Source organism: Pomacea canaliculata, linkage group LG12 (assembly GCF_003073045.1).
Source record: "Pomacea canaliculata isolate SZHN2017 linkage group LG12, ASM307304v1, whole genome shotgun sequence".
Taxonomy (NCBI): domain Eukaryota; kingdom Metazoa; phylum Mollusca; class Gastropoda; order Architaenioglossa; family Ampullariidae; genus Pomacea; species Pomacea canaliculata.
Window position 1 is genome coordinate 1,820,320 of NC_037601.1, and position 24,202 is coordinate 1,844,521.

The following is a 24,202-nucleotide window of genomic DNA, read 5'->3' on the forward strand; positions in this document are numbered from 1 at the left end:
CTATTTAAAGGCACATAAACTTTCTTACGCAAAAATACATTATTTACATTCTCACATTTCTACTCAAACTTTATGCCCCTCTTTCACCTGCGGTTACCATCGTACACTAGTGGTGATAAAAAGAATAACATGTTCAATAATCCCTCGACTCGTCAGGAAATTACGCTCATTTCCTCACACAGCAAGTCTGCTTTGCGTCTCACTTGATCCTTAGACGTCTTATTTGGGAATGCCAACTTTATTCACTAAGAATATCCGGGACTCATGTGAACACTTCGCTCACTCACTGTTACATAACTGTCATTTCACTCCATCCATGCAACCAAGTGTGACAACATAGGGGCAATAGCCCTTGTCCGTGACAATGTATGTACTTGATTCACCAGAACCCATGTATGTATGGAAGAAATGACACAACACAAGCATTGAAGAATGTATAACTGCGCAATTTTACTTGCTGTTGTCTTTTCCAATATTTAAGCTTAAATCCATGTTAAAATTGGTCACTGATGAGCTGTCATCAAGTTGTTGCATGATATAGCTGTCATCAAAGTTACAATTGGCCACTGATGAACTGTCCTCAACATTGTGAACACAACTGATTTATTCTTCCGTGCTTTGAAAAAAAAGCACAAGACTGGAGTTCTTAAGTCTAAGGGGAAAAAATGTTTGTAAGCAAAGGTGGTGAAAACACACACATGCCTCACTCATGTCATGCAACAGACAATTACACAAATTACTCGTGTCATGCAACTTTTGTCATTTATACCATATATCGTAACTGCTTCTGATGATACACGACACAAAATGTAAAACATGATGTGATCCATTTTATCATAGAGATCCCAGAATTTGACGGATGATAATAAAAGGCTATAAATACAACAGATACCATATGAATCATCATTTTTGCACTGCAATCTGATCTGTGGATTAATAATAAAACTGAGGAAAGCAGTCATAAAGTTATTAATTTATTAAGTACTGAAAAACCTGTAATGGGGAGATCTTCTGAGCCAGTATCTGCTAAAATTTAATACAATAAACATTTTCAGCATGACAAAATTCAGTTCTTTACTTGTCTCATGTGGACAGTTTGGCATTATTTTTGTGCACCCAAGGTATTAATTTTCAATTTGTGAGATGTGATTGGTTTACATCAGCTGGTGTAGCCAGAAAGTACCCATTTTTTTTCATTTTTTTTATAGGCTCATGAACTGAAACACTTTAACACTTGAATAGTGTTATAGTTAGCAGGATCTGTCATATTGCAATGAACCTTGGCTGTGTCTTGCTTACAGGCTGTTGACTGCAGTCTCAGTTCGCAAAACTCTCATGTGTGGATTAGAGATTTTGGTTTGATTTTTTTTTGGGAGGGAGGGGGGGTTACATATCTGTCTTGCATAATTTTTCCTGAATCAGACTCTATGCATCATAAAGCACATGGCATGAAGAATTACTGTATATAAAAGCATTCAAAAAAGTTCTGCAACTCTTCTATTTTTGTACCTGTCAGATCTTGTAGTTCTTATTTTTGCATTACACTACAGATTTTTCTAGTGTATGGAGTGGAACATCTTGCAGATTGTGGTGGAAGGAATCTGGGATTTCTATCATGTAGGAAAAGTTTGTAGCTGACCCAAAAGAGTTCTCACATTGCAGGTTCCTTGCTATATGTAGGAACATACTTCAGCTGACAGAACAGATTTTACTGCAGATGTAAGGGCAGTTTGCAACTATTTGACTGAAGGGTGTTCCCCACAATGCAATTTTTACCATCCATGCAATAAAAATGCAGTCTTGGTACTATCAGTCTCTTCCCATGTCTAGATGGCTAAGCAAAGATGAGATCTGTGCAGCCAAAGGAGCAGATGCTGCTGCAAGAATGCGTCTGTTTAGGAGATCAACTTGTAAACCTGCAATACACAAAACTTTTATTGTGCTTGAAATTTTTCACACCAGGTTAAGTACATACAACCCCAAATCATCCCTTAATAGGAAATCTTATCAAAATCACATTTGTAAACATGTTTCCTTCCGCTGAATTCAACACACGAAAAAGCGCTCCGCTCTCACAGGTTGTTGGAAAACACCTATGCAGACAGCAGCAAGCAAAGAAAAAAAAAACAGGGGGAAAGGTCTCTAAACAAAACTGCAGCTATGTAAAATACCTGCGGGATCGACAACAACTGCCCCAGCTTCCTGCGCAATAAGCATGCCAGCAGCAAAGTCCCAGATATGGATGCCATATTCGACATAGGCATCTCCAGCACCCTGAGCAACTCGACATAGATTGTGTGCTGCTGATCCATATGCCCTGATTCTGGACAAGACCATACCATGGGGAAGTTTATGTGGTGAAACCTTCACAATTGTATCAGTGTACAATTTTGCGTATCTTCTTACAAAGATAACAATTTGGAATAATCCCTGGCAATTGCACAGTTTTTCTTGCATTAATATCAGTTAATAATCTAACCACGGGCTCACCAAACAAATCTATTTTTATATTACAAATACAGAAAATGAAAAGAGGAACCAAATAAAAAGGGCTGAGGGTATCATGATTTTGCAGAGGTGATGTCTACTTTCTGTCAGTGAGCTGGTAAACCAAGAGAGCTAAAAGCTCACCCATGAGAGGCAGAAACAAGCCTATGAATGTTTTCCATTTTGACTTTGACGACATTCTCATCACGGGAGCTACCACCCTCACAAATCACAACAGCTTTCTTCAGGTCTACAAAAGAAGACATATTAACAATAAAACTATGCTGAGCTCTGACACAGATAAATTTGTAAACATACCAGTAACAAGTTAAAAATCAAATTGCAAAAAATAATGACTGACTTTCTGAGTTAGCTGCTTTTTGTTTACCTTTATTTGTGATACAGTTTTGAAGACAAATTACTATATTGCTGTTTAAATATGTGGACATTTAAATGTTCAATGGTGCACTTGTCAGCAAGTCACCAGAAGCACAATACATGATGGAAAATATTCACAGCATAGCACAAACTGCAGTAGACAGACCTGTCTGTCTACTGACTTGGAGTTTTTTCCCATTGAGAAAAGCACCATGTCCTCGGCGTGATGTGTACATCTGTTCTGTCACTGGAAGGTACACCACGCCTATCATGGGCTGTACAGAGAATACAAATCGATCTCATCCTGGGCAAGTTTGGGTAGAAAAATATTATAAAAATATGTATGATTTGTGAACAAGTACATTTCTAGCCCTGTAGTAATTACAGCCAGCTGATGCTTACTCTTCTAGAAAAACAGAGGTCATTGTCCACTTGTATAGAGGAGAGATCTTAGTGAATGAACAATCAGAAAATGAACTGATTCTGAAATATCAAAATATATCTTTTAAAATTATGTGATGCTTCAGTACATTTTAGAAAAATAGTAGAATTGTTAAAACTGTTAATGAACAGATAATTACAGCTAAGCATAAATGACAGAAATGTAAAGAGAGTTCACGCATTAAAGTAGCACTAGTACTGTTATTTAATGCTTTGCAATGTATTGTCCTTAAAAGGGCAGATAGCCACCCCTTGAGTCTCAATACCTGCTGGTTGATGAGGACACCCAAAGAAAAACAAACCTCAGGTATGCTGGAAATGCAAAAAACAATTATGTTTTGGAATGTCAACACACCAAGCATCACCTTTAAATGGTAGACTGAAATCCTGTTAAGTTGACTGTTTTTAATCATGTCATTCCAGCACTTCATGTTACATTTAAACTCACAATGTGATAGAGCAAGCTTCACATAACACCCATTATATGCCCTTCTAACCCACATTTATAGAATTTTTAAAGATGGTACAGAACATTTTGCATGTTTTTGTATGACTGCTTGATTGTGGTGCATTGAGCTTGCCTCTTTGTGGGGAAATGCACAATATAAATCCTATTACTATAAAATGCAATGAAATTGAATTACCTATGAACAAAGTTGGTGGTGCCATCTACTGGATCAATAACCCACATTGGCTGATCAGTCAAGGTTATCTTACAGTCTTCTTCAGACACAGTCTCTTCACCTACAAGCCTAGATGAAAATACATGGTTAGGGCAAGAATTATGATGAGCTATTTTAAGATGTAGCCTCAACTAAAGTGAACAATAACATGCTGAGAATGAAGAATATTAGAATATGTGCTTCATAAAAATTTCTCATGCAGACACAATGCCTAAAAGTAAAACCCAGTCTGTTTATAGAACTGTCAAGATTTAACAATGCAACATAAGTCTTAATTTTTATTGTGAAAAGCAAAATAAGGAAACTTTTTTCCTCTGCTCTATAGCATGACCAAAGTATGTGGTAATGACACCACACAGTTGTCAGTAATTTCTTCATATATTTACAAAAACTCAAAGCTCTCAAATTAAAGATTAGAATCTATTTTGTATATTAAAAGGTAAAGATCCCATAGTACTGAGGCTGCAGTGGCAGTGAACATGGTCCATAATGACTAGGGTATGAGCTTTGTGGAAGGCAGAGCCTCTCTTCACTGTCTTTACCTATCCTGGTAAATTAGGTACTACTTCTCAAAGCAGAGGAAAGAAGTGTATTCTAGACACAGGTATGAGCAGGTTTTGAACCAGTAGCGTTTTATTCAGTCATACGTCCTATAACTTCTAGGACATGTTGCCTCCCCAAACAGGTACATAAGGACAAGAATTAATGCATAAACACGTGCAATACACACAGGGATTGCAAGTCTGCTATCAATATTGGAATAGTCAATACAAGTCTAACGAAAAAGGTAACAAGTTTAAAATGTAACAACAATCACATGTACTTTGCATTACCTGTGGTCTGGATATTTATCCTTAATGAGCGAAAAACAAAGCTTCTCAACAGCCTTGTCTGTTGCAGTCACAAGGTCTGCAGCGCTGCACTTGGTATCCACAGTTTTCTCTTTCCAAAATGCATTTCGGATTACCTGAGGGCCATCAGTAAACTTGTGCTATCATCTCTGATTACTTACAGATCATTTGACTAAACCTAATGGCATCGATCTTTGTGATCATCATATTACTGTCTCCTTCGATCATTTCGCTTGTACTGTCGATCACGCTAAAAAATAATACTTCGCCATAACGTCAGTAAATAAAGAATCCTCCTCACTGTCATGACTTAAAAATAAGTCAGTACCAACGTATCGTAACGTGATTGTATTAAAATGTTGTTTTTGATGTGCTAAAAAATGTTTTTAACTCTACGAGCTACACATGCATAAGACCAAACATATAGTCACCGCCTAAGAAACAGATGTCACAAGAATTAAACAGGTATATCTACCATCGTAAATAAAATGGTTTACCTCTCCTGCTTTCTTTGCCACTTCAAGGGCAACTGCGTAATAATCGTTCAATTCTTCCTCCGAAACTTCCACAGGCATTATATCTCAAGGGTGGGTCGGTAACCAAGCCTTCTCGCTTACACTGTCAACAGCGTGATGAAATATATTAGAAAATTCACTCTCTTTTCAGTTCCGTATCATTGTTTAAATAAATATTTGAATTAAATAATCATATCAGAAACGAGAAATTATGCTAAATTTTGTAACCTTGTAAGTCACGTCCTGCTGTAATCGTCCAAAAGCAGTTTAAATCTAGCATTTCATGTGTAGTCGAGCTTTCTCGGCGGGCCGAGTCTAGCAGACCTGTCACGTGACCCGACAACCGAGTTCCGGTAACTAGAAAAGCTTGTAACACGCGACGGTGGGCTTCGAATCGTTGTCTGCATTTTCTCGTGTTCTTCTCTCTACCTCTTCTGGAGATGCGTGGTACATTTTACCACGATCCTCTATCTCTAGCCCGAGCTGTTAATTAGTTGTGGAGGGAAGGAGGGGGTTAAAGCTGCGTCACGTCCTTTAATTTGACACAATTTTTTCTTTATGTTTGGCACTGGAAAAAAAAAAGGGGCGGGGGGAGCGGTCACAAAGGAGGAAGAGCTGGGAGAAATCCGTTGTGTGAACGGAGTAACAGTTCATCTGTGGGGAGTCCGGTGCTGCACGGAGAGACATTCATCAGTTAGAAGACCGTTGTGTAAACGGAGTGACATATATTTATCTGTTAGTTCTTGCACATAAAAAGGGGTGGGGGTTGATATATTTCAGGGTACGGACGGAGTGATGGGGGGTGGCACTGGGTAGACATATGTGTCCCCTTCTGTACCCGACCCATTGTTTTTTTATTCCCTCCCTTGTTTCTCTTGGTGGTTTTTTTATTATTATTTTTATATATATATAATTATAAACGTGTATTTGTATTGTCTCATATTTGTGTGTATCGTTTGTTTTGCACTGGAGAGCGATCGGATTCGTTGCTATACGCGACAGTGGGTAAGAAGCATCCCGTCACTAACAGACGTGATGATGACCTAATCACAGGTTCTGACAAAGGAGAAGAAAAGCTGTGACTTGTATCAAGTGAATGAGGGCGAAACTTCTGGTAGCGACTTAGGGTTTGGGTCACCGCCATCAATTCAAGGGCGGTAACTGTCATCAACATGGCCAGCAGTCGCTGTGTATGCCACTGTCGAAAGTTAATTCATTTAAACAGACATTCTGCAAGAGTCTTTTCAGTCTCACATCGAAGTGACATCAAACCTGATACTCAAGAAGAAAACATTTTGACTAAACCAATAGATTCAGGTGTTTCAAAACCCTTGGATCCAACTGAAAAATTACATCAGGATTTCATAACGAAAACGAGAGAGACGAAAGACGACATTGTATCGTCATCCCCCAGTCCAGCACCTTATCCAGGTATTTTTGTGGTTATTTTTTTATTTTTAAATTATGTAAATTTAACGGTCACAATACGTATCGAGATACATGTATATGTACAACATGAATGGTTGGGCACACGAACCTAAGGCCAACACCGTAGGCAATTTTCTTGGTGTTAGAATCAGAGAAGTGGGCTCTTTCAGTGGATTCAGCGCCAAAGATATTTTTTATACTTTTTGATAGTCTATATCCAGCTACACTGAAGAATTAAAGTTATTTAAAAAATTCACACACGTTTTACTCGAGTGGCGCACGACGTGATGAAACGTTCTTGCCGGACAAAGACTGAAATACCTCGATCTATCACCCGGTTTATCAAGCGCAGTTCACTAACGGCACACAACTTTAATCCTCACGTCCATCCGGTCAGTTTGCTCAACATCATTCCTCACTGTTTAGTCTGCCCTGCTCTACCCTTCTCTGTTCAATAGGAATTGAATGGTACTTGATACTTTAGATAGATGGAACTAGTCAGGAAATGTATTGGTACTGTTACTCTTCTCACAAGTCGGCGATTATTAATATTGAGGTCATTCAAAACTCGGTCATAACTGTTTGCTGTTCTATAATGTTCATTATTTTAACCTGTAATTTAAAAGCTCTTTTAATAGATTTCGCCATATCATTTGATTTTGAAACTATACAAAGAGGACCTGTGTTTGACAGAAATTGGAAAGTCTCTCACTGTTGATGCAAGAAGAGTTGACCCAACTACAGTTAAGCAGGTGTATTATTTTGATTCACTGAGCTATGTCAAAGCCTTGGAAAGTAAAGGTAAGTAATTGTACCACAGTTCCTGCTAGATATTCAGTAAAGCAATCATGAACACATCTACAATAGGCTGCTGTGATATGAAAATAATTAATAATCCGTTTTCTTATTTTTCACCATTTCAATTTTATTCTCATCATTACATTAATGGAAAGAGCTGAGTGGCTAGAACACTGATACCTGAACCTGAAGATGTGATTTGATATCCTGTATGGTGCAGCAGACATCCCCAGGTTGATTCAGCTATTTAAGTAGACACCTGACTCCACAGGGGGTCAGGAAAATAAGGAAGGCATGAACACAACCCTCACAAAATTCTGGCCCCAAAGAAAACTCCATTCTTGTAACATCTCTGTCCCAATGATTGAAAGGCAGTGAGACTACCTTTACACTTTTTATGAGTTTTATTCTAATCATTACTATTTTCCCCATAGCATAAGGTTTGTTTTATTTAAGATAAAAACAGAGTGGTTTATTTAGTAGTTACCTTCCTCCCCACAAGTAGTTCAAACCAAATGTATTCTTACAAGATTTTTGTTTTACAATATTCAAAGGTTTCAGCCGTATTCAGGCTGAGGGCATGGCAGAGACACTGACTGATATAATCAACACCACACTTGATCATCAGTCTCGGCATATGGTGACAAAGTTTCAGCAGGTTTGGATTCACAAAGCTCTACTTGAGTGCCAGTTTTTAGCTCTAGTATATTATTTCTCTTTAGTGTCTATTTTACGTGAACAGGATGGCAAGTGTAACAGGGGTCTATAGTTTTGTCGTCCATAAAAAGTATGTTTTTGTGGCATCTACATAAGTATTCCTTGCAGGAAGTGACGGTTCAGCAGCTGATGTCTGAAATTGTGTCCGTCAAGAAGGATATGGTGCTTCTTCAAAAAAGTGAATTTTCACAACTTCGTTCAGAGACAGAGGTAGAAAAATCATGTTTGCTTGTGTTCTCAGCATGTGTGCCTGGTTGTATCTAGACATGAATCCTTAGTACACCATCCTTAAAAGAAGTAACTAAAAATAACAGCTTTTTGTTTGGCATCTTTATTTTGTTGTCAATTATTAATGTAATTCTACAATTTTAGCATTTAATTTATTATATGTTGCAGCAGCTTCCAAAAGTAGTCAAAGTGTTAAGTGTATGTGTACTTTTGGTGTTTCTACAGAAAATGGCCATTGATGTGAGTAATTTGAAGAATTCATTGAAAGATGAAGTCTCAAAGTTAAAAGGCCATGTCACTTTGGACATCAATCTTGAGAGAGGCCGAGCCCTTGAAGCTGTAAGCTTCCATCTTCAGAATGTTCACCTTGATGCATGATACTTTCAAACAACAATATTATTTCATAACTTTTAAAACTTATTATCTGTTTTCATAATTATTCAGTAACCTTTTCAATCTTTGTGTTGAAAGTTCAGATTTTCATTTTAAATAGTTTTGTAAAATAACAAACAGTTACAATCTTGAATAAATATGGAGGACATTGAAGAATCTGTTGGTCATTTGGTAGAGAGTGAGAGAGGCAATGAGAAATATGAATCTACTAGTAGGGCTGCCCATTTTGACGTGATTTTCATTAGATAAAGCAGAGCTGTCCCTTTTCCCTATAGAAGTTTTGCTTGGTAAAATAACTATTGCAATCAGGATAAGTTTATGTCAGGTTTGTCTTCTGTCTTGTACTTGCAATAGCATACAAATGTGTCTGGGATGCCAGCTAAACTCTAGAACATTCACTAATTTATACATAGTGCAACATACCTAACCTGAGCATTACAATATATTTTGTTCCTGAATATGCTATTTGTTGAACAGCATGCTGCCAATGAGAAGAAATTGCAACAGCTTCACAACAAAATTGAAACAGAAATTGCCAATTTGAAAACAGTCTTTGAGCAGTACCGCAATGACGTCCTCAAATATGCTGGTGGTAAGGAGAAATGTATGGGTGTATATGGATAAATGTACTGGGCATTTTTGTAACGTGCAAAATAGTTATGAATTCTTATGAAACCTATCTTTATATTGTGTAGAATTATTATCAGTCTCCTTTTCATAAAAAAATACACTTAACAATGTCAAATGTTGCTGCTCATAAATTGTTGTACCAGGTACTTTGTTATATCTCAATAGGTACCGTGCTTACAGGTACTTTGTTATATCTCAACAGGTACCGTGCTTACATGTGCAACAATTTGCTTAGGCTTTCTTCGTCTTTGGACCTGATTTAAGCATCTGCTGCTTTCAAGTTGTGCCTCAACCTTTTTCTCCAGAATTGACTCAGGATTATGGAGGATTATGGAAAGGCAATTGTTTCAGCTGAACAGGCAGGTCCAGTGGTAACACACACTGTTACCATATTTTCAAAGATGTTCTGCAACAATGATGTTGCACATAACACACCAGCTAAATGTCAGGCCTAGAGACTCTGTATGTTTGCTGATCACCTTTGGCTGTAGATGTCATAAATATCTATTGCTTGCTGAGTTTTGGCTTTCAACATTTTTGTATCTTTGGGAGACAGTGTGTCAGTTTGGAATCTGCTATGCTTTTATCATAATGAACAAAATGCAGCTGGAATATTAGAACGTTAACAAACCTAATTGCAGATAGATGTAGTTGATGTGTCCCAGTTGGTTTGTTTTTGTATATTTCTTGTACTACTTTCCCTGTTGTACTCAAACATTTTCCCAACACACTTTATATTACAACTAAAAGAGTCTCATCAAGGTCTTGTGCATGTCTGTATGATGATGAGAGGCTTTTTTTTTTTTTTTTGAAGAACCTTTCATGCTGTTTGCATTCTTTCCCAGAAAGAAATTTTATGTTGAAAGAATGTGATGACTGAACATGTAGGCTTAGAGGACTTGGGGTGGGGACATTCTGGGTACCAAGCAAGCCCCTGTTTGAGACATCACATTTAAGATATTGCCATGTGACCAAAGACAGGTGCAGCGTTACATAGTCACTAGTTTTATCACTGTTTGGAAGCAATTCTGATGAACTTTTTGGTTTTGTTTTTTTTTGGAAATGTTTGACCTCATTATTTATGTTCTTTATGCATTATTTTCTATTTGATAATAAATCAAATGAGACAAGCAGGTTTTTTCCTCTTATTTGTCACTAGAAATGTGTTGTCAGTGGCTCATTAGTCATTTTGTGACATTATTTTTATTTGTTTGATGGCAGATGTGTGTCAAAATACTACTATATGTCATAAACCAAAGGATTTGCTATTTCAATTCAAGGCACCACAACCAGTAAAAATACAGGCATAAATCTTCCTCAAGTAGAAAACAAGTCTTCAATATCATTTATTTTAAAAAAGTAGCAGCAATCAAGTGTTACTTTTTTGGCGTTTAGAAAGCTGAAGTGAAACGGTTTGCAACTGAACATACTGTCAGCGTTAGGACCGACAAGTAAATGTGTTCTCCATAAAATAGAGAAAAATAAGGGAGAAAAAGATAAGCGGAAATAACACAAACACAAAGGCAACTGAATTTTAAAACTTTATTTTTATTGCTTTCGTCTATCTGTCTTTATCTTTCATTACTCATAAGGGATGATAATATTCAACATTTTCTGTTTTTTCCCCTAGTGACTGACAAAAAGTATATCTGTGTTTGGGTGCGCTAGCCGCTAGGTGACAGTTTTTCTGTAAGTGAAAGAATGTACCTTGCGGTACATCGGGGATTATCCCATTCAAAATAAAAAATGTATTAAGTGTGCCAATTTGGGAAATGTAACTGATACATTATTGAGAAAACGGCTGCCACGGATCTGCAGTCGTTGACTACTGAAGCGCCAGTCTGTCGCAGTTTCACTTCAAGCAGAACAATATATCTCTTCTGACCGACTGGAGCAGTGGGATGACAGATGCAAAGCACGCGCATGTCGAAAAACATCACACTGATAATGTTACTCTAGTATCGACCTAAAGAGGTTCTGAATCTTCAGCACATCACCAAAAAGGAGATGCAATCATTCAAGATGTTCTCGACCGTAACATACGGCAATTAATAAGCTTAGTGAGAAATAAAAATGTTAGAAACATTAACGAGGGGTGGCACGTCGTTGCTCAAAGTATAAAAGTTGGGATAAAAACTGGCGAAGGGTAATAAAGTGAACCTGGGATCGACGTTTTATTGCCAGGCTAGTCGGCATGTGCCTGTGATCTCTATACCCCGCCTATTGTCCGGGTAGTAATAGCCACTAGCAGTCCCCACCGCGTGTACTCCTATCTTCCCTCGCACTGGCGAAACTATCCGCTTCCCTCAGGAGGAAAGATTGAGATCTGCGTTTTCCTCATCCCACCAAAGCCATCGTGAGAACTACTTGAGTTATTTTCGAATCCAAAATCGAAAGTAGAATATTCAGAAACAACTTATTGCCTATTATGGATTTTAACTCAAAATTTTCTTTTATTCAGACCGTATCCCAAAATAGAAATTACTAAATTATGATTTGTTTGTGGAAGCTTGGCTGTGCATGTATACTACCTTGATATAATATAGTCAACATCTGGTCCTTTCGCGTGCCCGATAGGTCAAGGTCATTAAGTCGGCAGTCGTCTGAGGGCCTGTACCTGCGGAGGATCTCGGCACATGCTCAGGATTAACAGTCAAACATGGCAGCTTCAAGGGCAGCGAATGGTTCTATGTTCTGGGTATGTTCTATGTTCAGGTATTGCTCGGGTACCTTTAGCAGACTGTCAGCCACTCGCTGACCTTTGTGTTTGGATTGCATAACCTTCTATACTTGCAAGCAAGGTGCTATCGGGGGTTCCGCAGTGTAGATACCTTTGTTAGTAAAAGAGCTGACAATAAACTTCAGGTTCACTCACACTAGACGCACTGATATTGCAAACCTCATCATTTCCTTTACGCATATGCAGTTTTGTAGGTTGAGCTGTGTATATATATAGTGCAGTAAGTACATATATATACCTATAGCTGATCGAGAACCCTTTGTAAACGTTTAATGGCTAACATCTCATGAACAGAGAACTGTGTTATTTGCTCGGGTTTGGGGAATCATTATGAAACACACTTAATAGTTTTGAACTCAATTTAACCAGTAAAACGACAGATTCCTTTTTAGGGTTACAGATTTAGAATACTTTTCCAAAAATTGCAAGGTTAAGTCTCTAGCCTTTTCAGGTCATTGGGGAGTGAAGTGTTAGAGACCTCACTTTTCTTGGGGGCCAGCTTTTTGTGGGCCCATCTCTTCTTCATCTCTGCCTTACCTTCCCCAGTTCTCTGTGGAGTCAGGTAGCCATTACTAACGGTTGGGTTGACTGGGTGAAGCTTGCTGTACCACGTAGGTGTAGAATCAACACACCCTAGATTTGAATATCAGTGCTCTAATCACTTGGCTTTCAATTTCCCTGTAACACTGTAGTGGCTCCTTAATGTCATCATTTCCTTATGTCAAATAGGAACATCTGAAGCAGGCTGCCATTGTTCTGAATGGTGGTGTTATCACATTTTTTGGCATCAATCTCTATCGTGGTGATGAGAAGGTTTACTCTGAGATGTTTATGCCCATGGTGCACTGGCTGAATCCAGAGACAGCACATAAGCTATCTGTAGCAGCAGCAAAATACAAGCTTGTGCCACGACCTAGAGTTGCAGACCCTCTATCTTTGGTGAGCTATTTTATATATATATATGTATGTAAATAACCAGGTAATATGTGTGAAAAGGAATATAAATTATCCAAGATCTCAAATGAAACATTTATTTTTCTTAGAAAACAGAAGTATGGGGGCGGACATTCAACAACCCAGTTGGACTGGCAGCTGGATTTGACAAGCATGGTGAAGCAGTGGATGGCTTGTTAAAAGCAGGCTTTGGATTTGTGGAAATAGGTAGTGTTACACCTGTTCCCCAGCCTGGAAATGAAAAACCTCGTGTTTTCCGTCTCACGGAGGACAGAGCAGTAATAAACAGGTAATAAAAGAACAGTACATGATAACTTTTTATAAATATATTCAGTTTTATACATGACTTTGTACATGTTGATATACTTTGAATGAATCACTTTGTTAACTTGTGAATAATCTTTGACATTCTGGATATGGATATATGTAGAAAACCAGTTTTGTCACTTAGTAGCTATGGGATGCCTGACCACCCACGAATGTGTATACCAGTTGACTTCCCACAATCCTGGGTTAGTCAGGCTGCTATCATTATTGTAATATGCAGCTGCAGTGCAAGAAATATTTTCTTGATTCACTTGAAAGAGGGTAAGTGACTGGAATGGAGAATTAGAGTCATGATATTTGGTACAAGGCACAAATTAAAAAATAAAGTTGATACTTAATTTACCTTGCACAGGTATGGTTTTAACAGTGAGGGCCACGATGCTGTATTCAAACGACTGCGTCACAGAGAAGCAGAGCCAGTTGTTTCAGGTATGCACAACCTTGGAGGTATTTGAAATTTTTATATAAACAGAATTTCTTATGGGAGACCTTTGGTGGCATCTGGTCTGTGGTTCTTTATAACTTATAATATATATGCATGGCTGACACACAGTTGATTTCAGTTTTCAGATTTTGAGTTTGGAAAAATGATAGAAAGGGGTGATAGTTTTCAGTTAATTTAAGTATTTATGTACAAATTGATTGTGATTATTTTGGAGTGTGTTCAAATTTGTCATAGATATGATTAAATATCCACACATGGGTGATGCCCGAAACCGTGCTAACGTGAATTTCTGGACTGAACATACTCAGATGTGGCCCAACCACAAATTGAGGCGAGGTACAGATGTCGCAGTTGATTTTGTCATGAATCATTGAAGGCATTTGCTTCACACATTCGATCTTCATGCCAATCACAAATTAAGCTATACTTTTTTTATAACATAAATTATTTATGGTGTTAAGATGGGATTCAAGGATTAATTATTTTTGTGTGCATGCATACCTCTGTGTGTGTGTGCATGGATGTACACTGATGCCTTACTCACTAGCTATAGGAATAAAATAGAACTTGTTACAGTAAACACTGTTATACCACAGAAGAGTTTTTTATGTTGCCAGTTAGTGACTTCATTTGAACAGTTTCAGTTTGGGCTTTTTGTCACTATTTACAATGTTTGGTATAGAAGAAAAACCAGATTATTGCATTGAAGGAAAACATTCGTCAATGTACAAGATCTCTGTATCATCGTATATGTGGGTTTAAAAGTTGGGAACACATTTTGCATACATATGAACCTAAGTAGGTGAAGGGTATGTGATGCCCAGGCACGGCAAAGAGGTATGAAACAGTTGTCTTGGAAAAACTCTTGAGACTAGAATCTCAGTTTTCTATATGGAAATGACGCTAAATTAGTTCACATAGCAGTAGTCACACTTCTTGTTCCCCAGTTGAGCAAGGGCTGCAACTACACCATGCCATCAGACCCGGTTCTGTGATTGCAAGCCAAGTTAAGTGAAGAATTTTGACTAGTTAAAAACAGCAAACTATATATTAACAGTTAAGCGTGCTTTTAAACTGCAGAATCACATTGACCCACTGCCCGTGCTTACCAACCTGAATGGTTAACATTTTTTGCAGATATCAGTAGATATAGGCGGTATAAACCTAACCTGTAAATTTCAGCCTCCAAAGCCAAATCTGTTAATTATCTGGTAGCAAAGTACGCGATTCGCACCTGCGATGAATGAGCGCCACTAACAGTGTCCTACGTCAAGTTGGTACACCATTCACAACATTGGAAGCTGTCAACACCAGAAAGGTGTATTCCATTTTGGCCTTATAGATATCTGAAAAAAATGCAAACCATTCAGGTTGGTCTTTAACATTATTTACTAAACACCATCTTGAGTGTTCTCATTGATGCTGACCTGAATTACGCCATACCCTTAATAGTTATTCACAGTTCTAAAGCAGTTTATGCTGGTACTGATTGACGGTTACTGATCTTGCATACCTGATGTGATCATAGTTATATTAATCTCATACTAGTCTCCAAGTCATGTCACTTTGACCTCAGAATATTGTATTTGGAATACTCTAGTGTGTAGTCCTTGATGCATATAAGAGATATCTCAGATCCTGTATTTGCTGATAAGTCTGTGACAGCAATTGATACGTGAGATTCATATGTGAATATGGGTGCAAATTTAAGATCTTTGTGAGTGTACAAACAAAACTTAATGGCAACATCTGACATTAATCACTTAAAAACCAAAAATTAAGTGTTGAGTTCTGCTTGTTTTTTTGTCTTGACACTTTTTTCATTACATCTTATATATACTATTAAATGTGCAAATTACTTTGGTGTAAGCATAAATAATGTGGTTGTTGACCAGATGTTCTAGGTAAAGCTGGCCATGTGGTGGTTGATTGCAGAGTTTTATTCATCTGAGATTTCTCCGTGACAATACGGTCTTGAAAATAGTATGAACATCACTTGTTCTTTCCCAAGTCTTTCATGGTGCACAGAATCAGAGTTGCACAAACCCCAGAGGCATATTTTTATCATGGTTGTTTCACATAAATCAATGAGTGTATTACTATTACTAGACACAGTGTTTGTCCCAGAACAGGCAAAATAACTGATTAAGGCGAATAAATTGTTTACTTAATGCAGCTGGAGTTAATTTTCTTCAAATTAGTGGTTTATTCCTTTTGTTACTGGAGAAATAACATTCTGCAGAATGGTATTGCGATGAAATTTCAGTAACTTGCATTTCTTAAGTTCACTCAGTAAGTAAGGAAATGAAAGATATTTTCGCTCCTTTTGTCGGTGGAAAAGCTGCTTTGTTATGATCAACAGACATAGCAGCACACAAGCTGTAGAATTCGAGCACTTACATTTGTAGTTGTTTTTACACTTGAAAGTAAATCATTGGATAGGTTGTAGGCATAATCACTTTTCTAGCACAGGAGATTGCCCTCTAGAGAAATGTGGAGTCATTTGGCAGCAAGATGCAGGTTATTGAAGAAATCTACTGGTTGCCCCTAGCATTGCATGCAAGTATATAGGTCACCACAATCAGGAGAGGATGAATAGTTTATACAAAGGATTATGGCTAGTCCTCAAAGTTGTTTTATGGTTGGTCATGACGTTTCTGTAGAAGGTAGAGCATCTAGCAGTTAATGAAAAACCTGAAGAATAGAAATTTTGAACAACTGTCCCTGAGGCAGTTTCTTAACTGCCAGTAAAATTCTTGTCTGTGTTACCAGAAAAATTCAAAGACTGGTTGGGGGAAATCAGTCCTGCAATGCACGTTCAGCACACTTAGTTAACAAAACTTATTTATAATAGAAAAACTTTGCGTGCATTTGTATACTAATGTCCTTATAGATGCTGCCTTACAGCACATGTCACAGGACAGAAATATGCTGAATATCAACTTCTGGACTGATACCTCAGAGTATGTACAACAAGATCAGCAGAGGCGTGGTAAACCTCGCTCGCAGAAGACAGGTACAGGCTTATGTCAAGTCACATTCTTTTGTCAGAGAATGTGTCCACGTTAGCCGTTGCTGTTTATTGCAGTAGCTATTAACAGTGAGTCATCATGAGTATACTGCTCTTCAGTCTGCAGTAACATCTTTGACTCTTATGTAACATGTCCAGATGATACACAGGTGTTTTGATACATTGAATCCTATTTTACTGCATGATACAGGCCGTCAGGTGGGTTATAGTCAGTGGGTTGTGAACTTGGGCAAGGCTCACTTTATGTGATAGAGCTATTTTGATAATATACCTTTATTTTATACCTTAAAATTCATAACATCAGAACTTAGAAAGCCATGAAAATTTTTCCAGAAAGGGGGCTGATGGGTGTCAACCTTGGCAAAAACAAGCTGTCTGGCCACCCTGTGTCAGACTATGTGACTGGAGTGCGAATTTTTGGCAAGGTTGCTGATTACCTGGTGATAAATGTGAGTTCACCAAACACACCTGGTCTGCGTGATCTGCAGGGAAAGAAAGAGTTAGAGGAACTGCTAGATCAGGTGAGTGCAACTATCTCAATTAGGCACAGCAATAAAGACTCTTTTTTTTTCTCAATGTTTGACATTTATTATCTGTCACAGATATAACACAAAAAACCAATATTTTAAAAAATAACAACATAAAAACAAACATATGCACATAGATTAACAGTCATTTTAAGAATACATCCATCTGCCTAGAGAAGCCAGCAATGTAAAATTTTACACAACAGAAACAAAGTATGTGGGTTTTTTTTCCCCATCTCACACAAATCAAGCAATCATCATAGAAGGCACCTTGGATCCCATGTGCTGATGGCACAACAATATTAATGTGTATAATATTAAGACAGGTAGCTGTAGGTAATGATAGTCTTTTATATATATATAGAGTCAGTATTAAAGGTTTCTAACTGGGGGATGGCTTTTTGAAATCTACAAGAATACATGTATGTTTTTGCTAGCAGTAAAATTAAATCAAGTACAACATCTGTCTCAAAGCTATCACTGCATCCAAACAGAACCAAATATTTACTGATAGTTATCTTTGCAGCATTTGTACATTTGTCTTAGATGCAATTTTGTAAGTTTCTCCAAAAATCATTAACATTTACAGTTCCAAAATATATGCTGAGTATTTTCGTTTTCATCTCTGCAAAGGCCGCAGACATCATCATCTTCTAGTCCCATGTGGACTAATATTACTTTTATCCCTGGAGTTTTATATAGCACTCTGATTTGAAGCCATTTTAATTTAATATCTTTTATATTAGCTATTGCTTTAAATATAACATGCCAATCAACATTTCTGTTTATCCTTTCATCCCATTTTAAACAACAGTTTGGCATACATGTGTTAGATATCATTTTATCGTAATATAATCTTGCTCCTTTCTGTATTGATCGAATTATTCTTAGAGTTTTGCTTGTGTCATGTGTAAATGAAGATGATTCTGAATGTTAACATCATATTTATTTTTAACAGCTTGATATGATAGAAAGTTTTCTCTTTGATCTGTTAAGTGTTTAATTAAGTATATATCTTTCTCCATTCATCTATATAGAATTGGCTTATTCCCAATGAATTCTGTCATTGCAAAAGATTCTGACAAAATTTCTTCATGTTTTTCACACACTGTATTCTCTCCAAATATCCTGTACACTTTTAATACATCCGTCCAGAAGCTGTTTGCATTTATAAAGTGGCAACCTGAGGCCCAGTTTGTCCAAATAATCTATTATTTAATGTGTGGATAAAAGATTTTTTTCCTGCTGTGACTAGTTTTCTTTATTTTCCATAGCCATTATAATTTTAAAGCATTCAAATAAGTTCTAACATCAGGTATGCCCATGCCTCCAGCATAGATATTTTGAATGGATATTTTTGATATTTTTATCATTTTTTCCATTCCAAACAAACCTAAAGATGCATTTCTGTATGTCATTTATAATAAAGTCTGGAGGGTTAGGTAATAATAACCACAGGTGTACTAATTTTTGACTAAATTAAGGACTTAAGTATTGCTATTCAGCCTAATGGAGTTACAGTCTATTGTGGAAAATAATCTTCAAAAATGTCGATGCAATTTAGCTCTGTGATAATTACAGAACAATCACATAATCGTAAAGTCTTTTGTACACCAAAATGATAAAATTTACATGTCTTTTGCCTCTTTACATGACAATTTATGGATCCTCAAGAAACATTTTAATGCTGTCTCACTTCATTAGTCTTTTTCTTGTAACTCTATTGCTATATTTCATATCTTGGAAGGCCACAATCGTCTGAAATAATTTTTTTTTTGCCTAGTTACATTTGAAAAAAAAGTTAACCAAGTATTAATGGATATTTAAAGCATTGGAAAAATATTGCATTTGGCAGCAAGCTCTCATATGTCAGCAATGCTGATTGTCTGGGCTTTCATATTTGTAGGTAGTAGCTGAGCGAGACAGACTGAGGGTTTCACCAAAGCCCCCTTTGCTGCTGAAAATTGCCCCTGATTTGTCAGACAAAGACAAGGAAGATATAGCTGCTGTAGTAACAAGACCACAGGTAAGGGTTTTTTGACTATTTAAAAAGTACAGACAGCTGTTTTGTATGTGTGTATTTAAGGTGTCTTGAAACATCTGATTTTAAATGCCTTTTGAATACATTTATTTATGGAGTATGCTAAGAGGGGCTCTGTGGGGGAATTAGAATCTGGAAGTAGGAATGCTTGATGTGGACAAACAGCCTCTGTTGTATTAAAGGGACAGTACACACTACTTTTAGCTTTCTACTTGATCTTGACTAATGCATCATAGACATGCTTGAAATTCGGGGTAAAAATAAGATTGTAATAGGCAATACGTTAACCAAGTTTGAATGTATTTTTTTCCCAGTGGAATTATTTGGAGTTTTTTTTTAAGAAAAAAGATTTGACTTTTTAAAAAATATACAACTTTGAACTGCAATAAAGACATGAAGTAACACAGCAAGCAAGGCATTTGTTGTGTGCCTTATTTCATGTAGGGAAGATATGTTTACATGCCCCTGCTTAATCTGGTTGTGCAGGATGCATTAGAAGAGACTTTTCCTGTTGCAGAAGGCATATTTTTGAAACAAGTTAAACAGTAGACATTAGCTAACATATTTTATTCCACATTTGGTGTCATAGGAAAAGTACAAACTGTCCTTATATTTAGTATCAATTATTGTTTTATATAGTTTGCAATATCAAAAAGGAAATCTGGATTTTAAGTAATTTTATTAGCATGAAAATGCAAAAATCATAAAATGTGTTTCCTGATTTTTAAAATGTATTTTCGAAACCCTTTCCAGAAGTTTATTAGACCTGGGTTTTGTTTGTTGCTATTGGATTGCACATTAACTTAATTTTCAAAATCTATTATATATACTTATGCAGAATAGATTTCATTTTTTTTAAAGGAAGCTACTGCTTGAATGTGCTTGTATGCTTGGCCATTATAGTGGCAGTTTTGTCAATGCCTGTATGGGCTTTTTGCATCAGTTCTTTTTCTATTTATTTGCAGGGAGGTGTTGACGGCTTGATAGTAACAAACACCACCGTGCAGCGTCCATCAACATTAAAGAGCAAGCACAAAGGGGAAGCAGGTGGTTTGAGTGGAGAGCCACTCAAGGATATGTCTACAAGTGTTGTCCGAGATATGTACAGACTAACGAAAGGTAATTCGGTTTCCACTATGTGGGATAGATGAGGGAAAGGCAGTGGAATGCTAATGTGTACTTCTTCTTGTACACGTGTGTAATCTAAGGTTGTGGGCCATTCATTTTCTGCAGGCAAAGTTCCGATCATTGGCACAGGTGGCATCAGCAGTGGAAAGGATGCTTATGAAAAGATCAAAGCAGGTGCATCATTAATTCAGGTGTACACAGCTTTGGTTTATCATGGTCCACCTGTTGTTGCAAAAATCAAGCGAGAACTGGATCAGTTACTTAGGTGAGTGTGCTTTAAAATCAATAAGCTCCTTGGCATTAACCTTGAGCACTGTTACTTGGGCGGGTAAAAGTTAGCCATGAGCACTTGTTTTAATAGGCATGCTGCTTGGGGTTAACCATTTGTACATAAATTTTTAGCTTGAATGATGCTCGGAGTTAAACCAAGACTACTTGACGCGTGATTTCATGAAAACTTTACAGTAAAGCATATACTTTCTCTCGTGGTCACAGGAGGATGGCTACAACAGTGTAACCGAGGCCGTTGGAGCAGATTTTAAGCAAAAGAAATAGTGACTCATTGGACATGGTTTCTGCATTCATTGCAAATATCTCTATTTGAGACCCAAGACACTAATCCAATGCTCCTGCAGGTTTTGGAGCTTTTCCACACTAGCCACTCTCGTGGTTTCCCTGCGTGTGAAGGATTTGTGCTTTATTCTGTGCCAGTGAATAGAGTGTAGAGGAGATGCAACTGACAAGATGGTGGTGCACAGTGTTGGTGTTGAAGCATGCTCACCAGGAAGGACTGCGTCTGTAGTTGAGCAGTAAATATTCACTAGCAAGATACTTTGTTATACAAACCATACCCTGAACAATAGTTGTTAAAAAAACAAACTGTCAGTTTAAAACTGTGAAAGTGTCACGGACCAGTCAGTGCTTCCCATGTTTTTCAGACTATTTAACCCTTTTGTGACTCACGGACTAAAAAGTGTATGTGGAATGTATGGTTGAATGGATGAAAACAGTTTTGGTGGGAACGAGTTGTGGAAATTTACTCAGACCTGGGATAGCAAGAGAAGACAATGTGCCGGAGTCACGAGTTGTAAATCTCCCGAGCTTAGATTTTGTTTTCAGTAGAAGGGTAGTGTCAATCCACGCTGGATGCGGCGCTGTACTGACACGTTTTGGGATTAACTTCGCCTAGGCAAGGTACGATATCTTTTTCTGTTATTGCTTATGGAATTGTATTAGAACTTATGTTTCAAAGTTGTAAACAAGAATATGAGAGAAAGATGTGTGAATTGGAGAAGTGTTTAGAATTGTAGCATAGTGTAACCTCGAGTTACAGGTTTTAATCGTATGGGCTGATTTAACTGGAGCCTTCTGGATAAAGAAGAATCACCTTCCAGGACCATTCCGTGATCAACGTGATTTTGGTTCAGCACCCAGCAGCACCTGGGCTCTACGAGCACCGTTAGCCCCATGACGTCACCGCGGAGTACCTCCCCTGTGACCTCGGAAATCGCCTTACGACACGGACAGTGTCTACAGCCTTCGCATGTGTGCGTGTATTTGTGTTATTGGATTCTAGCTGGCTGGACATGTGGAGAGCGACAACCCTAAGAGGGAGGATGAACTGTGAGCAACATACTCAACGATTGCTAGATCAGTCGTAACATAGAAAACAGAAGTGGAACCTCGTTGCTATAGAAGACAGTGGGAGGAGTATAATCTTTATACTTTTTGAGATATTTGACCAAATGGAAACTGATCAAGTGTCCCCACATGTAAACATTGTGCTTAGCGTTCTTCATCGCCTTTAAATCGAGGTGTTGAGGTGAGTTGTTATCTATGCATATTTGTGTTGTAGTCTGTCAACGAAATGAACATGATTTGGGCAGCCTTAGGCAATCGTTTTGTTGTGTGAATGCGCATTTGTCTGGTGCGAGTGTGTTGTTAAGCCACCTGTGCCATCACAAAATAAAGATATGTCTTTGAACTTATTTACCTGTGTGATTATGGCAATCTGAACGAATTCTATCGTGTGGTATGTATGTCCTCGTCGTGTGAATGAGGTGAATGTGTATCATATTTCGAGAGATATTTGTGTTGTCTGTGTAGTTGTGATGCAGCTACAGAGAAAACGCATGAAGCTCCGTGGAGTTGACGCACCAAAGGAAAGACTCTTTTGTTTGGGAAAAAGTTTTTTATTGATTCCAAAGTTGGCTAAGTGCGGGTGTATAGTCTATCTATTCCTCTTTGTGCATCAGGTTGCACATAAGGCCTCAACCAGAGTCCGCCACTGATGTCGATCGGCTGAAACCCGCTCCAGGTGACCCCATGTCCAGCCCTTTCCTTTCATCTCCCTTTCCACTGTTCTTCTCCAAGTTTCCTTTGGGCGACCTCGTTTTCGTCGGCCGTCTGGAGTCCATCGTAGGATGACTCTGGAGAGGTCTGCTGGCTGCTGGCAGAGCACATGTCCAATCCATCGCCAACGCCTTCGTTGAACCTGCGTGGTGATGGACTCGGTTTCAGTTCTTCGGTGGAGTTCTTCGTTGGTGAGGGTGTTTGGCCAAAAGATGTTAAGTATGCGCCTGAGGCATCTGTTTTGGAAGACGTCAAGTCTGTTACTGATGGATTTGGTCATCTTCCATGATTCGGATCCGTAAAGGAGGGTGCTGATCACATTTGACTTGAAGATTCTCAGCTTGATCTTCTAGCTGATGTTTGTTGCCTTCCATGTGCCCTTGAGTGAGGCGAAGGCCTGGCTGGCTTTCACCAGTTGGGCTCGAATCTCCACCTCCGCTTCCCCGGTATTTGACATTTTGGACCCAAGATAGGTGAAACTGTCATCTTCCACAATCTCTTCTCCATTTAGTTGGATGCATAGACCATTTTTCTGTAGTATGGTCCTGAGTATTTCTCTAGTCACTGAATCAAAAGCTCTCTGGAAGTCAGTGTATGTATAACTACATAAAGTTTTTTGTGATTACCCTAACAGCACGGGGGGCTGAAAATTCAAGGGTCCCTCAACTTTTACAGAGATAGACTTCTTGGAAAGCCGTGACATCATTCTATTTTTGGGATAGAGAGTGCGCATGTGGGCGCTTAATGTAACACCAGCAAGGGAATCTGTGCGCGCTCAGCCAGAAGCTAAGGTAGCTGTTGCTGACACGGCATTAAACACAAACAAACAATTCAATGGTCTGGAGGGGAAGAGGGGACTCAAGAAAAACCCCTTTATTTTACGAACAGTTCAGGGAAAGGATTTAAATATTTGACTCCGTGTGTGTGTGTGTGTGCACATAACATGAATACATGTCATAAAATAGCTCATCCTCATAAATCTGTGGCAAGAAGGAGCGATCCAACCATGTTTGCCAATCTGGGACATGCCATGCCTCCTTCATCATCACCGACTCGAAAGCGGCAGGATTGAAGTAAGACTGCTTATTCTTGTCCCTCAAAACAGAGA

The 24,202-nt window shown here is 38.1% G+C and overlaps 3 protein-coding genes across 5 annotated transcripts; 2 read left to right on the forward strand and 1 right to left on the reverse strand.

Moving 5' to 3' along the window:
* Positions 1 to 425: 425 nt before the first annotated feature.
* Positions 426 to 5,728, reverse strand: LOC112577186 (inositol monophosphatase 1-like). Its single transcript, XM_025260189.1, has 9 exons — positions 5,584 to 5,728; positions 5,338 to 5,458; positions 4,823 to 4,956; positions 3,951 to 4,058; positions 3,573 to 3,618; positions 3,032 to 3,140; positions 2,632 to 2,737; positions 2,172 to 2,323; positions 426 to 1,916 (listed from the first exon to the last, which is right to left on the reverse strand). The coding sequence occupies exons 2-9, from the start codon at positions 5,413 to 5,415 to the stop codon at positions 1,810 to 1,812; spliced, it is 840 nt and encodes a 279-aa protein (XP_025115974.1). The 5' UTR covers positions 5,416 to 5,458; positions 5,584 to 5,728; the 3' UTR covers positions 426 to 1,809.
* A 541-nt stretch (positions 5,729 to 6,269) lies between these two features.
* LOC112577185 (mitochondrial calcium uniporter regulator 1-like) lies at positions 6,270 to 10,679 on the forward strand. The gene is made up of 7 exons (XM_025260187.1): positions 6,270 to 6,786; positions 7,477 to 7,584; positions 8,136 to 8,239; positions 8,407 to 8,508; positions 8,752 to 8,865; positions 9,397 to 9,511; positions 9,752 to 10,679. The coding sequence occupies exons 1-7, from the start codon at positions 6,528 to 6,530 to the stop codon at positions 9,805 to 9,807; spliced, it is 858 nt and encodes a 285-aa protein (XP_025115972.1). The 5' UTR covers positions 6,270 to 6,527; the 3' UTR covers positions 9,808 to 10,679.
* A 1,436-nt stretch (positions 10,680 to 12,115) lies between these two features.
* Positions 12,116 to 22,730, forward strand: LOC112577182 (dihydroorotate dehydrogenase (quinone), mitochondrial-like). Of its 3 annotated transcripts, none has more exons than XM_025260184.1 (10): positions 12,116 to 12,247; positions 13,019 to 13,228; positions 13,333 to 13,532; positions 13,923 to 13,999; positions 14,250 to 14,351; positions 17,380 to 17,567; positions 19,480 to 19,599; positions 20,580 to 20,733; positions 20,848 to 21,007; positions 21,237 to 22,730. In XM_025260184.1, exons 1-10 carry the CDS (start codon positions 12,209 to 12,211, stop codon positions 21,295 to 21,297), a joined length of 1,311 nt encoding a protein of 436 aa, XP_025115969.1. In that variant the 5' UTR covers positions 12,116 to 12,208; the 3' UTR covers positions 21,298 to 22,730. The 3 variants fall into 3 exon arrangements, with proteins under 3 accessions (XP_025115969.1, XP_025115968.1, XP_025115970.1); XM_025260183.1 differs by lacking the exon at positions 14,250 to 14,351 and adding an exon at positions 16,909 to 17,031; XM_025260185.1 differs by lacking the exon at positions 14,250 to 14,351.
* The last annotated feature ends 1,472 nt before the right edge of the window (positions 22,731 to 24,202 follow it).

Coding starts and splice junctions, on each gene's coding strand:
- LOC112577186 (XM_025260189.1), bottom strand. CDS start 5,415: ATGCCTGTGGAAGTTTCGGAGGAAGAATTGAACGATTATTACGCAGTT. Junction 4,957..5,337: donor TGGCAAAGAAAGCAGGAGAG/GTAAACCATTTT, acceptor GATGGCCCTCAG/GTAATCCGAAATGCATTTTG. Junction 1,917..2,171: donor AGTTGTTGTCGATCCCGCAG/GTATTTTACATA, acceptor TGTGTATTGCAG/GTTTACAAGTTGATCTCCTA.
- LOC112577185 (XM_025260187.1), top strand. CDS start 6,528: ATGGCCAGCAGTCGCTGTGTATGCCACTGTCGAAAGTTAATTCATTTA. Junction 8,509..8,751: donor AACTTCGTTCAGAGACAGAG/GTAGAAAAATCA, acceptor GTGTTTCTACAG/AAAATGGCCATTGATGTGAG. Junction 9,512..9,751: donor CGTCCTCAAATATGCTGGTG/GTAAGGAGAAAT, acceptor ATATCTCAACAG/GTACCGTGCTTACATGTGCA.
- LOC112577182 (XM_025260183.1), top strand. CDS start 12,209: ATGGCAGCTTCAAGGGCAGCGAATGGTTCTATGTTCTGG. Junction 13,533..13,922: donor GACAGAGCAGTAATAAACAG/GTAATAAAAGAA, acceptor TACCTTGCACAG/GTATGGTTTTAACAGTGAGG. Junction 17,568..19,479: donor TAGAGGAACTGCTAGATCAG/GTGAGTGCAACT, acceptor TCATATTTGTAG/GTAGTAGCTGAGCGAGACAG.